This window comes from Myxocyprinus asiaticus, chromosome 1 (genome assembly GCF_019703515.2).
Source record: "Myxocyprinus asiaticus isolate MX2 ecotype Aquarium Trade chromosome 1, UBuf_Myxa_2, whole genome shotgun sequence".
In the NCBI taxonomy this organism is placed as follows: Eukaryota; Metazoa; Chordata; class Actinopteri; order Cypriniformes; family Catostomidae; genus Myxocyprinus; species Myxocyprinus asiaticus.
This window is the reverse complement of record NC_059344.1, coordinates 57,674,490-57,689,690: the sequence shown is the minus strand read 5'-3', so window position 1 is coordinate 57,689,690 and position 15,201 is coordinate 57,674,490. Positions and strand designations below refer to the sequence as shown.

The window sequence follows — 15,201 nt, the reverse complement described above, 5'->3', positions numbered from 1 at the left end:
ATATTTGCATGCCATTCTTTTAGCAGATGGTTTAACCCAAAGTGATGTACAGTGTATCCAATGTTTCCATTTTAGTAATACAGTATGTGTTTTCCCATGGAAATCTAATTTCAATCCATCTAATCTAATTGCTATCTAGGAGAAACAATAAAGACATAAGATCTCAATAACTGTGCACATACAATCACAACAATTGCAAATGTGAAACCTCTACACCCAAAGCTGTTTTTTTGCTTGTCAGTTATGTTCAAATCCAGGGAGCATCTTAAAGCGTTAAAACAGTAAGTACTTCACAATCATTCTGTAACAACAGCTGTTCGATAAACACAGGCCTGACTAAAGTGTCTAAGCAGCATTTTTTAAAGGCTCAGAGTTATGACAGTATAACTTAAAGGGATAGTTCACCCAAAAATGAAAATTTGTCTCATCATCATCATCATGCCATCCCAGATGTGTAAGACTTTATTTCTTCTGCAGAACACAAATATGATGTTAACCTAGAATATCTCAGCTCTGTAGGCCCATAACAAGTGAATGGGTGCCAAAATGTTGACGCTTCAAAAAGCACATAAAGGCATCATAAAAGTAATTCATATGAATCCATTGGTTACATCCATATCTTCAGAAGTGATGTGATAGGTGTGGGTGAGAAACAGATCAATATTTAAGTCCTTTTTTGCCAGAAATTCTTCTTCCTGCCCAGTAGAAGGCGATATGCATGAAGAATGTGAATCACCAAAAACACAAGAAGAAGAAAGTGAAAGTTAAAGTGGAGATTGACAGAGCAGGAGAATTTATAGTAAAAAAAAAAGGACCTAAATATTGATCGGTTTCTCACCCAAACTATCATATCGCTTCTGAAGACATTGATTTAACCACAGGAGTCTTATGGATTACTTTTACGCTGATTTACGTATGTGGTTTTTGGAACTTCTAAATTTTGGCACCCATTCACTTGCATTGTATGGACCAAAAGAGCTGAGAAATTCTTCTAAAAATCTAAAAATCATTTTAGCTCAGCAGATGAAAGAAAGTCATATACATCTGGGATGGCATGAGGGTGAGTAAATGATGAGAGAATTTGCATTTTTTGGTGAACTATTCCTTTAATAATTCCTACTTCTTTTGTCTTAAGCATGAGGATGAAATGATTAAAGTGTAGAATTGAACTGCAGTGATGCCCATATTCAACATCTGATCATGACTCAAGTCCCTTTGGTGTTTAGTCATTAATGATGTTTTGTTTTCTTCTCTACAACCCAACACAGCAAAACACATTGTGGACTACAGTGTGACAAATAAGCCAGACTTCCCTGTGTTTAGACGATCTGTTCAGATGGTAAAAATGTGTTCTAGCCAAGCACCTAACTGCTAGAACTGTTTGTCTCCGATTTGCTTGGAAAGAGCTCTTTGTTTAGACTCTCTTTGTTCCAACATATTACTTGCTTTCAGGTGTTTGTATTTGTGCCAAAACTACATTTCATAACTGTTATCATCATACCCAGTGACCCTGACCTAGATTTGAAGGACTTATAAAGAAGTACCTGTGATTTGTATACTACTACTATTTGTTGTGAAAAGAGATACTGTAGAAAGACTGTCCAGAGTTGAACCTCAGTATTTAGGTGTTCTATGAGAATTGTTTTTTAGTTTAGAAAGGTTCTAAAGGTTTTGATATGGCTTCTCAGTTCACACGGTTATATGGAATCTTAAAGGAATAGTTCACCCAAAAATGAAAGTTCTGTCATAATTTACACACCCTCTATGATCTTGGTATGCAGAACACAAAAGGAAGTTTTAATAATTATCACAGCCTGTCTTTTCACTACAATGGCTATAGCTATAGGCCGTGCCTCACTTTAAAGCTTAAAAAATTACCCAAAAATATCATAAAAGCAGTCCATACGACTCCTGCTAAGTCTTTTGAGGACACATTTATTTAAGTACATTTTGAGATAATTTTTTTTTTTTTTTTTTTTTTTTTGTGGGTGAACTGTTACATTAAAACACCATTGAAGATGTCCCGATTATTGTACATAAAACCCAGTGACCTGACTATATATCGAGTCAACACAAGGTAAAAGTCAGTTTATAGTATTAAGGTTTATAGTCTTAATTTTTAATTTGTGCAAAAACAAAACAATTATCTTCTGTTTTTTTAAAGCACAGATAACATAGACTTTCATTCTCTTACAATACTGATTGAAAAAGTACAAATCAGAATATTTACATACACCAGTTTCAAAGGCTGTACAAACATTTGTGACTTCTCTAACCATATCAATATGTTATGCTGCGAAAGGACTGAGGTAACCAATTCGATGAAAAAAAAAATGTATTAAAGGAATGTTCCGGGTTCAATACAAGTTAAGCTCAATTGACAGCATTTTTAGCATAACGTTGATTACCTCAAAAATTAATTTCGACTCGTTTCTCTTTTTCTTTAAAAAAAGCAAAAATCTGTGTTACTGTGAGGCACTTACAATGGAAGTGAACGGGGACAATGAAAGTGAATGGGGCCAATTTTTGGAGGGTTTAAATAGAAATGTAAAGCTTATAATTTTATAAAAGCACTTGCATTAATTCTTTTGTTAAAACTTGTGATTTATTTGAGCTGTAAAGTTGTTTAAATTGTAATTTTTACAATCGTTTGTCGACATTACATTGTCATGGTAACAGAGTTGTAAAATTGGCTATAACTTTACACAGAAAAGGTTAGTAAGCGGTTTTATCACACTTAAATCATGTTTACACACATATCCTTTATGTCTTGTGACTATACATTTGAAAAAGTGAGTATTTTAATGTTCATAAATTGGCCCATTCACTTCCATTGTAAGTGCCTCACTAGAACCTCGATTTTTGCTTTTTTCTTAAAAGAAAAGGAGGAACGAGTCAAAATAAATTGTTGTGGTAATCAACATTATGCCACAAATGCTGTCGAGCTTCACTTGTATTGAACCCGGAACATTCCTTTAATAATAATAATAAAAACAATGTAGAAGGGAATGGAGAAAGGGAAAAGCAGCAAGACAGAAGCCTTCATAGGCTATAGATAAGATTATACTGCTCACAGCCCTTAATTGGGGAATAAGAACATTTACATTTAGTCTAAAACTAAATCCCGGACTCGGATTACAGTTTGCAACATTACCTAACTACGAAATACATATTAAGATGAGAAGTAGAAATAGTCAGCAGTCCCTTTCCTTTCTGAGGCAAGGCTTTACAAGTAATCAGCTTAAAGGTATGGGTCAACCAAAAATTTAAATTATTTCACCATTTACTTACCTTATGTGGTTCCAAACCTGTATGACTTTCTTTCTTCTGTGGATCACAAAAGTAGATAAAAAGTAGATCTTTTGTTTTCCACAGAGGAAAGAAAGTCATACATGTTTGGAACAACATAAGGGTTAGTAAATGATGACAGAATTTACATTTTAGGTGAACTATCCCTTATCCCTTAAGTACCTTTTCATTACGTGGCAGTGTGAAAGTGGTTCCAGCCAGCACTGTGCACTTTATCTTTCATTTCGCAAGTTAAACTTCTAATGAAATTTGACTTTGGGTTGTATATAACATGTAATCAAACAGGAATATGTTAGCAGACATTTGACTTTCGTGTCGGCACATATCATGTGTCACATTCATAAATATTTAGTTCTGTTCCACAGAATTTTCAGTTCAAAGGAGGTATAATAATAAATAATGAAAAATGATGTTCCCATACTGATAGACCAGTCTATACATGTACTAAGTGCCTCCGAATTCTCCTGGGACTGAACTGTGTTTCAATGTTTTGCTCTTTGATTATAAAGTCTGAGCATTGTTGACTCTGGAAGGCTCACATGCATTATAAAGGAAAGATCTCTTTTCGTTGAAGGTCTGCCTTCACTCCTTCCTTCCTTTTTCCATTTCTCAGAAGAGCATCTGTTTATTCTCTGCAGGCCTAAAAGATCCTACCACCAATAAACCCTCTCTCAATTTCATCAGACTATTATGACAAAGAACATGATAGAAACAAACACATCAAACTATAAAATGATTGCAAAAAGTGAGAAATACACAACAAGCCTGACAAATCTAAATATAAACCAAAATATCTGTACAGATTAAATACAGTGTAATCAATATACATTTCTTTTATGGTTTTGCATGTATTGAAAAAAAAAAAAAAAAAAAGGATATTTAAAAAAAATAAACGGGCCTTATCTGATTCAAAACAACAAATAAAACCAGCACTGCTGTTAAAATACAATTTCAATCACACTGCATTTTGGTAAGACTTGCATGTGTGATCAAACACATTTTTTTTACAAGTATAAGTATGAAACATTTGGAAGCCCTCTGATTGAACCAGTAGTAAGATAGAAAACTAAGTAGGAGAAGACTTAGACAGGTCCTTTGCAAGTGTCTCTCCTCCCAAAGTTAGAGAAAGACCGGAGAGGCTGCATTCCACGTTGACTTGTTCTGTCTTTTGAGAGCAAATAGGAGACCTTTTGTGCCCCGTTGTCTCACTCTTGAACAGCGAAGACTCTAAACGAACCACCTTCTGTATTGGTTTTACTATAAGACGAGAGAGAGAGAGAGAGAGAGAGAGAGAGAGTATTTTAAAGTAACACAGAACTTTTTGTCATTTTTAAACAGACATTTAGACAGGAGACAATTCAAAGTTTAGTTGCCCACATAAGCAGTACTACACATGTCAGAGCAAGTGCACAAACCACCAGGCCACGTCTCTGACTAAGTTAAAACTGATTATAGGGAACTTTAGTGAGTGCAGAATACCTACGGTCAACTAGCAAAAAAAAAACAAAAAACAACAACAACAACAAAAAACTGCTGAAAAACAGCTTAAACCAGCCTAATATTGTTTGCTGGTCTTGACATAGTTAAGCTCTTGTTTGCTAGTTTTAAAGAAGTTTTGTGGACTTGTCAGCTGGTCAGGTTGGGAGATCAGCTGGCTGACCAGCTAAACCAGCTGAAGACCAGCTTGTCCAGGCTGGGAGACCAGCTAGACTAGATGAAAACCAGCTTGGCCAGGCTGGCAAACCATCTAGACCAGCTGAGGACCAGCTCGGTCAGGCTAGGAGACCATCTAGACCAGATGAAAACCAGCTTGGGAAGGCTGGGAGACCAGCTAAAGATCAGTTTGGCCAGGCTGGAGACCAATTAAACCAGCTGAAACACCAGCTTGGCCTAGCCGGGAGATCAGCTATACCAGATAAAGACCAGCTCGGCAAGGCTGAGAGACCAGCTAGACCAGATGAAGACCTGTTTGGCCAGGCTGGAAGACCATTTAGACCAGATAAAGACTAGCTTGGTCAGGCTGAGAGACCAGCTGAAGGCCAGCTTGGTCAGGCTGAGAGACCAGCTAGACCCTAAGAAAACCAGCTTGGCCAGGTTGGGAGAGCAGTTAGACCATACGAAGCCCAGCTTGGCCAGGGTGGGAAACCAGCTAGCTAAAAAAAATTATTCACCTAAATAAATATATCCTGAGAAATGTCAGGGCAATTTTCCATCTATTTCCTCTTTCTAGCTATTTGATATAGGCTCAAATTTCTGGAGCTTGCACTTAACCCAGGCTTTCTCACTTGCACCCACATAAAGAAAAGGCAAGTGCTGCCAGTATATACAGGAGTGAATGAAGAAGAGTATTCAATGCCAACAAAAATCTTTGTGGAGGGAGCAACTGGGAGAGCAAAATATTAGTGATTATAGTATTTAGCCACTGTAACTTGTCATGTCAGGTGATTTGGTTAGATTATCTTTGAAATTCTTGTAGATGTTCTACTCGAGAATGTCAATACTCTCTAATCGACCTCAGTAATTCCTGTACCGGCTAAATTCCGAGTAGCTCTGGAAACCATGACACTAACCCTGACTCATTGCGTCTTGTGTTGTGGTTTAGTTTAAATTATACCTTTTTTCCAGCAGCCATTATTGACTACTAGTCTTGGCCTTTTCATTTATTCAAAATGCATTTGTCTTTAGGTGGTGGTGTATTGGGATATGTTAGACTAAAACTGTCTCAGTTGGCTTCAGATGTGCTATAATTATCCTCAGCTGGGACGAAGTGAGTCAGCCACCAACAATTTTTCCATCCAATGGTAAATGGAGAGCATGTGAATACTTCCCTGTTAATAACGCAAAGTACACACACCTGGTTGCCCCCCATTTCCCCAACATTGCATCATGTGAATAGCTTTCAATGGGCTCAGGGAAAAGCTAACCAAGCCCTCACTAAATGGCTTTAGTATGCTCCGTCTTATTGACTGCTCAGGGTTGACAACACGTTAGAGGAGTGTTGGATCAATTCTGTTGAAGATGGTGTTTGATTTAAGCATTAGATTTCATTGCACTGGAGCCGATTCTGTCTATAAATGCACTTTGCACGCAGAATTGAAGTGCTGGGCTAGAGTAAGCAAAGAGAACCTGTGTGGTCCAGCCACACTGAGAAACCACACCATTACTTTTCAACCACTAGCATGCACAGGCCGATTTGGCCCTCTGAGCGGTCCAACATGGCATATTACCACTGGACTAAGTTTAGGTCGCTCACATAGTATGTGTTTTTCACATCTACACTGTTTTGGAATCGTTTTTCTACGTAAACATGCGCTAAATTGACTTTTTTAACCTTTGTGATGCATCACTCTGTTTTTCAGCGTCTCACGCCATGAGCACAGCGTATTTTAATGTCAAATTATAGTCCCCGTAAATTGGCTTGACCTGAGCATTCTTCTTTCTTGTTGATGTATTTTTGATTGAAACAGGAAGTTGAGGCAGGAAATATCAGAGCTTGTCCCTTTATTAAATAACCAATAGCCTTTAGTTTACATCACAGTCATGAACATGATTTGCTACTTGCTATTGCTAGTCAGAGGCAGAAGGTACTGTATGAGGGAAAGAGACATTCTCTGGACAAAAAAAAGAGCATTCGACTAGACAAAATGAGTAGGACAAAATTCAACTGGACAAAATGAGTGGGTGCAGTGTGAGTCATCAATATTTTAAGTCCTTATTTCTAGAAAAGAGAAAATGTAAATCTTAAATGTACAGTTAATCTGCTAAAACTGAATAATGTTAATGTTTAGGAGTACAATAGCATATAGATGGCTTCAAAGCTAACAGACATGAACTAAAAGCCACACAAATTTGATTTTCATTTCCCATTGGGGCTTTAAAAGAAATTCAACACGTGACTTGAGACACCCGCTACGCATTTGTTCTGAGCGCCCAGCCACTTACAGAGAGAAGGCAAAGAGAGGAAAGGAGAGTACAGGTGAAGTAAGACAAAACATGTACCTCTCAGATTGTATGCCATTCCTCATGGTCCCAGTGTAACTTTTCCTCTTATCCAGAGCCAGAACGTCCACATAGCCCCCGCCAGCTTTGATCACTCCAGCGTGAATAGCTGCTCGGCAGATACTGGAACCCTGGACATGGGTAGACAAAGGGGTATTCTTTGAGTCAACATGCTCTCCACCTCTAGTGTCTTGTAGTGGTTCTATTACATTGGCATGCGTTCCATTGACCTTCATGCTAGAGGTTTTATATAGTAAATTAATGCACACGCTTGCACATTTGTTACATATACATTTACATTACAAAAACAGATCATGTATTGAATGCATACAGAAAACACAACCCTGTTACAAAACCACTACAGGTGCTGGGGTGTGGTTGCCAGGACATTGCTATGCAGTTACAAAGGTGCTCTGGGTGGGTGCTTACTAGCCCAAGTCACAAAAAGCCCACGAACAAGTCTGAACAAAACTTTTCTAGATTTTAAGTCTATAGGATACATATATATATATATATATATATATATATATATATATATATATATATATACACTGGCGGCCAAAAGTTTCGAATAATGTACAGATTTTGGTACTTTTATTCACCAAAGTGGCATTCAACTGATCACAATGTATAGTCAGGATATTAATAATGTGAAAAATTACAATTACAATTTGAAACAAATGTTCAGAACTTCTTAAACTACTTCAAAGAGTTCTCATCAAAAAATCCACCACGTGCAGCAATGACAGCTTTGCAGATCCTTGGCATTCTAGCTGTCAGTTTGTCCAGACACTCAGGTGACATTTCACCCCACACTTCCTGTTGCACTTGCCATAGATGTGGCTGTTTTGTCGGGCACTTCTCATGCACTTTACAGTCTAGCTGATCCCACAAAAGCTCAATGGGGTTAAGATCCATAACACTCTTTTCCAATTATCTGTTGTCCAATGTCTGTGTTTCTTTGCCCACTCTAACCTTTTCTTTTGGATTTTCTGTATCAAAAGTGGCTTTTTCTTCGCAATTCCTCCCATAAGGCCTGCGCCCCTGAGTCTTCTCTTTACTGTTGTACATGAAACTGGTGTTGAGTGGGTAGAATTCAATGAAGCTGTCAGCTGAGGACATGTGAGGCATCTATTTCTCAAACTAGAGACTCTGATGTACTTATCCTCTTGTTTAGTTGTACATCTGGCCTTCCACATCTCTTTCTGTCCTTGTTAGAGCCAGTTGTCCTTTGTCTTTGAAGACTGTAGTCTACACTTTTGTATGACATCTTCAGTTTTTTGGCTATTTCAAGCATTGTATAGCCTTCATTCCTCAAAACAATGATTGTCTGATGAGTTTCTAGAGAAAGGTTCTTCTTTTTTGCCATTATTGACCTAATATTGACCTTAAGACATGCCAGTTTTTTGCATACTGTGGCAACACAAAAACCAACACAAAGACAAGGTTGAGCTTCATTTAACAAACCAAATAGCTTTCAACTGTGTTTGATATAATGGCAAGTGATTTTCTAGTACCAAATTAGCAAGTTAGCATGATAACTCAAGGATAAGGTGTTGGAGTGATGGCTGCTGGAAATGGGGCCTGTCTAGATTAGATAAAAAATTACTTTTTTCAAATAGTGATGGTGCTGTGTTTTACATCAGTAATGTCCCGACTATACTTTGTGATCAGTTGAATGCCACTTTGGTGAATTAAAGTACAAATTTCCTTCCGAAACAGCTAAATCTTTACATTATTCCAAACTTTTGGCCGCCAGCTATATATATATATATATTTACCCACCCAGAACACATTTGTAACCACATATCAATGTCCTGGCAACCACCCCCAGCACCTATAGTGGTTTTGTAACAGGGTTGTGTTTTCTGTATGCATCCAATACATGATCTGTTTATGTAAATGTATATGTAACAGATGTGCAAGCATGTGCATTAATTTACCAGGCATAAGTCTGATCACTTAGAGAACTAATAGCACGCCATCCTTGGTGAGCCAAATAATTTAAGGTTTATGACATAAACAGTTTGGGAAGAGTTACGTAGCAAAGTTTAATACTTAGGGTTAAGAGGGGGGCCTGGGTAGCTCAGCAAGTAAAGACGCTGACTACCACACCTGGAGTCGCAAGTTCGAATCCAGGGAGTGCTGAGTGAATCCAGTCAGGCTTCCTAAGCAATCAATTGGCCCCAGTTGCTAGGGTGGGTAGAGTCATGTTGGGTTAACCTCCTCGTGGTTGTATAATGTGATTCTTGCTCTCGGTGGGGTGCGTGGTGAGTTGGCATGGATGCCGCGGAGAACAGTGTGCACCTCCACACACGCTAGGTCTCCGCGGTAACGTGCTCAACAAGCCACGTGATAAGATGACAGTCTCAGACAGAGAGGCAACTGAGATTCGTCCTCCACCACCTGGATTGAGGCGAGGACTTAGAGCGCATTGGGAATTGGGCATTCCAAATTAAATAAAATTAAAAAATTAAAAAAATACTTAGGGTTAAGGATTTGTTTAAATCACAATCTAGTCTCATGACAACTTGTTATAATATGTACGAGATGGTGAAAACAAAAGACTTGGCTTGTTTGAAATGGTATGACTTTTTTTCCCCTTAGAGACCAACCAATCAACAAACAGAATTCCAAAATTGATACAATACAGGCATCAAATTTTAGCTAGCCTTCTATCCTAACACTTTATTTTAAGAAAGCAAACATCACTGAACCTGATTCTGGTTACTCATTCCATTATTTATTTATGTATGCAATACAAATGACTGACCTGTAATACGCTTTCCTTGTCTCATTCCAAACCCAATGTTTTCTTTCTTCCATTGTACACTAAGGTTTTTTTCCAATTAAAATCTTGGTAAGGTTTAGGGCTTGGGCAAGGGGTTTCACTTTATTGTTAGGTTTAGTTTGGTTTAGGGGTCAAACTTAAGAAAAACTGTAATAACATAATTTGTTGGCTCATTTACTGTTCTCTATGGGAGTAAAAGTTATACGTTTTTGTAACAATTTCACCGTCTGAGACTGGGTTGTTATAATTATAAGCAATAGTAATAGTGATAGTTAACTTATCCAGCACCACTATGTTTTCTAAGCTTGATTCAACAGTCCTTGATATGTAAACAGTCTAAATGAGCCTAGACAAATTACATCACTACTAAATCTCCACAACACAACACAATCTCATTCTCCTTACTTTCAGAACTGGAGTATAGCCCCAGGCATCCCCTGTGGGCCCTCACCTTACCTCGGCCAAAAATAACGAAAGCTTACAGCTCATCACACATGTCTGAGTGTCGCTATCTTAAAATGCTCATCCAATTGCTCATGCATTAAGTGTAAGTGTACATCCAAACAATGGCTACCCTTCATAAAACACTAAGTCCAAACCGCTGAATAATAAGAGTTAATTAGTGCTTGTTGGAAAGCGTTCTCTGATCTGAATCCAGCTGTACAGGCACTCGGCTTTTACAGAGGAATGCAGCCACAAAACAAACCAAAAGGGCCAAAAGTTCATCTGAGTTTGCACCACTAAACATCCTGGCCATTCCAGAGCCACATCCCATTCAGATAAAAAAAGACAGAAGAAATCAGACTGAGGTACATGAGGACAGGTGGGAGGGGTTGCGAATCAATGATTTAATGGGACATAAGTATCATTCTCGTGGTAGCTCAACACTGACGTTTAGAAGACAGAGTTGACCATTACTGTAATAATGCAAAGCTAATTATCCCAATGATTAAAAATCATTAACGTCTAATTAAGTAAGGAATAATTAATGTCTTACTGTTGAATTATTGAAAGTTCAGTGTATATGAGGTGTTAAGGCAGCTGATGTGAATGAAAACTAAGCACACTTTGGGTGTGCATTACATTTTCAATAATTCAATGGTCCGAAGTCAGTTATTCCACTTATTCCACATGTACCATATGTACATGAGTTAACCTCAAAATATTTTTTTGTCAGATTTTCAGGTTTCTCTAGTCTGTAGAATTACTTTTTCTATGTCACAGATTGAGTATTTTACTAACACAGCCCAAACCGTCCTTACAAGTGTCTATAAATTATGTGGCAAAGTGATATGCAACTGTAATGTGGTCAACAAACCTAGAGCTACTTCATAGCTGTGCAGTTATAGAAAATTATTACACGATTCTCTAGAAAACTTGATTCTAATTACCATTCTGCAGTCAAGTATTATTGTATAAAGAGTAAAGTAAAAATAACTGTATAAATTTCATATATACTGTAGTTCAGATCCATTTATTCATTTGTCTTTCATTCGTTTTGGTAAGTAGCTGTGTGATAAACGGTCATGATGGCATCCTGATCACCCTGTCTGGGTTTATTTTGGGGATAATGTCCAGCTTACTGTACATTATTCCCACTTAATCAACACCCTTCGAACACGTCAAGAAATCAAGAATTTAACAGTAGAATTGTATAGAGCGCAACAGTCTGTTTCTGGTCAAAAATCCCATAGATTTTCTCCATTGGCGAACTGATTTTTAACAATACCTTATAAACCTTTAAAGAAAGACCTACTGAAAGCTCCGAGGCTGTAAATCGATGGTATATACTTCTGTTGATTTCAACATAAAATAAAAAAAAATTAAATAAAAAAAACACATTTAATAGTGAAATTTGTGGTTGATAACTACACTACCCGTGAATCCTGAAGAGAAAGATCCACTAATCAGAGAATCGCGGCAAACAAAGTGCACCAAAAGAGCTATCCAACGACCGCTCACTACTGTATAAGAATCTCAGTATTTTGCAATAAACATAAAATATATTGTTTCTATACTTACTTATAATCAGTAGCTTTAAATCAATGGTTTTACACTTTTCCATTATTTTTCATTTGATTACGTCATTCGCAATGCTTTATTGGATTGTAGTTTATTAACTCCATCATAAAAACGGGAAATACAGTTTTGTACCTTTGTCTTTTTGTCTGATTTTTTAAAATTATTTTTCACTTCAAATCAAATTTGTATTGTTGTGATTCACCTCAGAGCTGATTGGATTCATTTATGGCTTAGAACTCCTTTATGATGGTTTTTATGAAATCCCTATGGACAAAATGAATGGGAAAAATACAGGAACCAAGACAACTGAAAAAGAGGGTGGGCACTGTTATGCTCTACAATGTGAGAACCTGTAGTATGATGATAAAGTGAGACTGACACTCCCTGACATTTTCAGGCTGTTCCCTGAGCTGTTCAGCGGTCCATTAGGCCAAGACCTGACCTCAGGCATGCATGAGTCAGTTCTAGAGAACTGCGTTTTGGGTCCACTTACACAGCTGCTGCTCTGTGGTCAGTCTACTCTGGGAGAAAAATTAGTGGCGACAATGGAGCCTACCTTCTCTACAACTCCCTTTAGGATCACCCAGACAATTCTCGTGGTCAGGCCCTCACCACAAGAGCAGCATGCTCACTTTAGCACTCATAAGTGCTTGGCTGCAAAGGCCTGTTTTCCCACATTTCTCATCCCTCAGCCCTTCAAGGGCCGCTCACAGACAGAGGCAGGTACTTACGTCACTGTAGATGTTGGTGCCGACCACTGTGGCCCAGTATGAGGGTTCATTTATGCATTTGGCGGGGCAGAATACTCTGAAGAGGTAGAGGTGGAAAAGGTAAGTAGCATTACAACGATAAGGACAGTACAACTGCTTGACTATATCCATTTTAAATGCATTAATTTAAAATTAATTTAAATGATCTGTACCTTGGGCAGTAAGAGGAAGTCTGCCTGAAAGGACAAATCTCAGCTACTGTCGTGTAGCAATCTATAGTTTGCTCTAAAGAGAGGGAAAATACATTAAAATCTGTCTATGATGCTTTTCGTTCATTAAGGCCTTACTTTACAAGAAAGTATTGTGGCAGTACCATGGTACAGTGCCGGTATCAGATGGTAATAGCATTGTACTTTGATATATATACCATGGTATTTACATAGTAATCAAAGGTACTTGCAAGAATAGCATGGTGCTACTATGGTATATGTTCAAATATATGGTAGAACCATGATACCAATAAGTATGAAAGTACCATGGTACTTTTTTGTGAGTGTTCTGTCAAAATTAACTTTTAATATCTATATTAAAGGAGCTTTGCCAGTCATTTGATTAGTCATTGAGTCTTATCCACTAACAAAGGGAGCAACCTTTACAATTAGTCATAATAATGCCCAAATGGCTTTGAATGGATTCTAATAAGACATTATAAACTGATTAGACAATAGAAACATTAGGGCAAGGAGAATATTTGCATTCATGTGATAATGATCAAGATAAATGGTAACACTTTACAATATCATTGTATGAGTTAACATTAGTTAACAACATTAGTTTACATGAACTAACAATGACTAATGCTTTTACAGCATTTATTAATCTTCTGTAATGATAATTTCAACATATACTACAACTGTAATACATTTTTAAAATCAAAAGTTGTATAATGTTTCATGTTTTAGTTAATGCACTATGAACTTACATCAACTAACAATTAACAATTGTTTATTTTTTTAAACTAACATTAACAAGGATTAATAAAAGCTGTAAAAATGTATTGTTCATTTTTAGTTCATGAAACCTAATGCATTTAATAATTTTAACGAATGGAACCTTATTGAATAGTGTTACCAGATAAATCAATTTCACTCACCTTCCACTTTTGACATCATAAATGCATTGCCAGGTTTATATTTACTGAAAAGAAAATCAGAACATGCAGATTAAAGTGGATTAATTGTCACTGTGGATTGTAAATTGTGCACAAACTCAGCTGAAATGACAATATAATCTTGGGATTCAGCCTACCTGAATGACTCGACACCATTCTTGGTCGCTTTTACAAAGAATGGGAAGTTGTCTTTTCTTGTAGTGTCCACAAGGCCTCCATTGTTGTCAATTACGCCATAGTGGATTGCAGCACGACAAATACTTGATTGCTACAATGACCATAAAAAACATGTAATTGAAAAAAACACTTTTACCATCTGATCAAATAGAGCCAAACTGAACAAAATTATAACCGCAACACTTTTGTTTTTGCCCCCATTTTTCATGAGCTGAACTAAGATCTAAGACTATTTCTATCTACACAAAAGGCCTATTTCTCTCAAATATTGTTCACAAATCTGTCTAAATCTGTGTTAGTGAGCACTTCTCCTTTGCCAAGATACTCCATCCACCTCACAGGTGTGGCATATCAAGATGCTGATTAGACAGCATGATTATTGCACAGGTGTGCCTTAGGCTGGCCACAATAAAAGGCCACTCTAAAATGTGCAGTTTAATCACACAACACAAAGCCACAGATGTCGCAAGTTTTGAGGGAGCGTGCAATTGGCATGCTGACTGCAGGAATGTCCACCAGAGCTGTTGCCCGTGAATTGAATGTTCATTTCTCTACCATAAGCCGTCTCCAAAGGCGTTTCAGAGAATTTGGCAGTACATCCAACCGGCCTCACAACTGCAGACCACGTGTAACCACACCAGCCCAGGACCTCCACATCCAGCATCTTCACCTCCAAGATCGTCTGAGACCAGCCACCCGGACAGCTGCTGCAACAATCGGTTTGCATAACCAAAGAATTTCTGCACAAACTGTCAGAAACCGTCTCAGGGAAGCTCATCTGCATGCTCGTCGTCCTCATCGGGGTCTCGACCTGACTGCAGTTCGTCGTCGTAACCGACTTGAGTGGGCAAATGCTCACATTCGATGGCGTCTGGCACTTTGGAGAGGTGTTCTCTTCACGGATGAATCCCGGTTTTCACTGTACAGGGCAGATGGCAGACAGCGTGTATGGCATCGTGTGGGTGAGCGGTTTGCTGATGTCAACATTGTGGATCGAGTGGCCCATGGTGGCGGTGGGGTTA

The 15,201-nt window shown here is 37.9% G+C and overlaps 1 protein-coding gene across 1 annotated transcript in view; it reads right to left on the bottom strand.

Annotated features, from left to right (window-relative positions):
• Nucleotides 1-2,087: 2,087 nt before the first annotated feature.
• LOC127419193 (cysteine-rich secretory protein LCCL domain-containing 2-like) overlaps nucleotides 2,088-15,201 on the bottom strand; it is a 31,021-nt gene continuing 17,907 nt past the window's right edge. The window contains exons 10-15 of the mRNA XM_051660767.1: nucleotides 14,140-14,270; nucleotides 13,985-14,028; nucleotides 13,044-13,116; nucleotides 12,853-12,928; nucleotides 7,309-7,439; nucleotides 2,088-4,566 (exon numbers count right to left, since the gene is read on the bottom strand). Of these exons, the coding sequence (XP_051516727.1) occupies nucleotides 4,515-4,566; nucleotides 7,309-7,439; nucleotides 12,853-12,928; nucleotides 13,044-13,116; nucleotides 13,985-14,028; nucleotides 14,140-14,270 (507 nt within the window). The 3' untranslated portion in view covers nucleotides 2,088-4,514. The remainder of the gene's footprint in view (nucleotides 4,567-7,308; nucleotides 7,440-12,852; nucleotides 12,929-13,043; nucleotides 13,117-13,984; nucleotides 14,029-14,139; nucleotides 14,271-15,201) is intronic.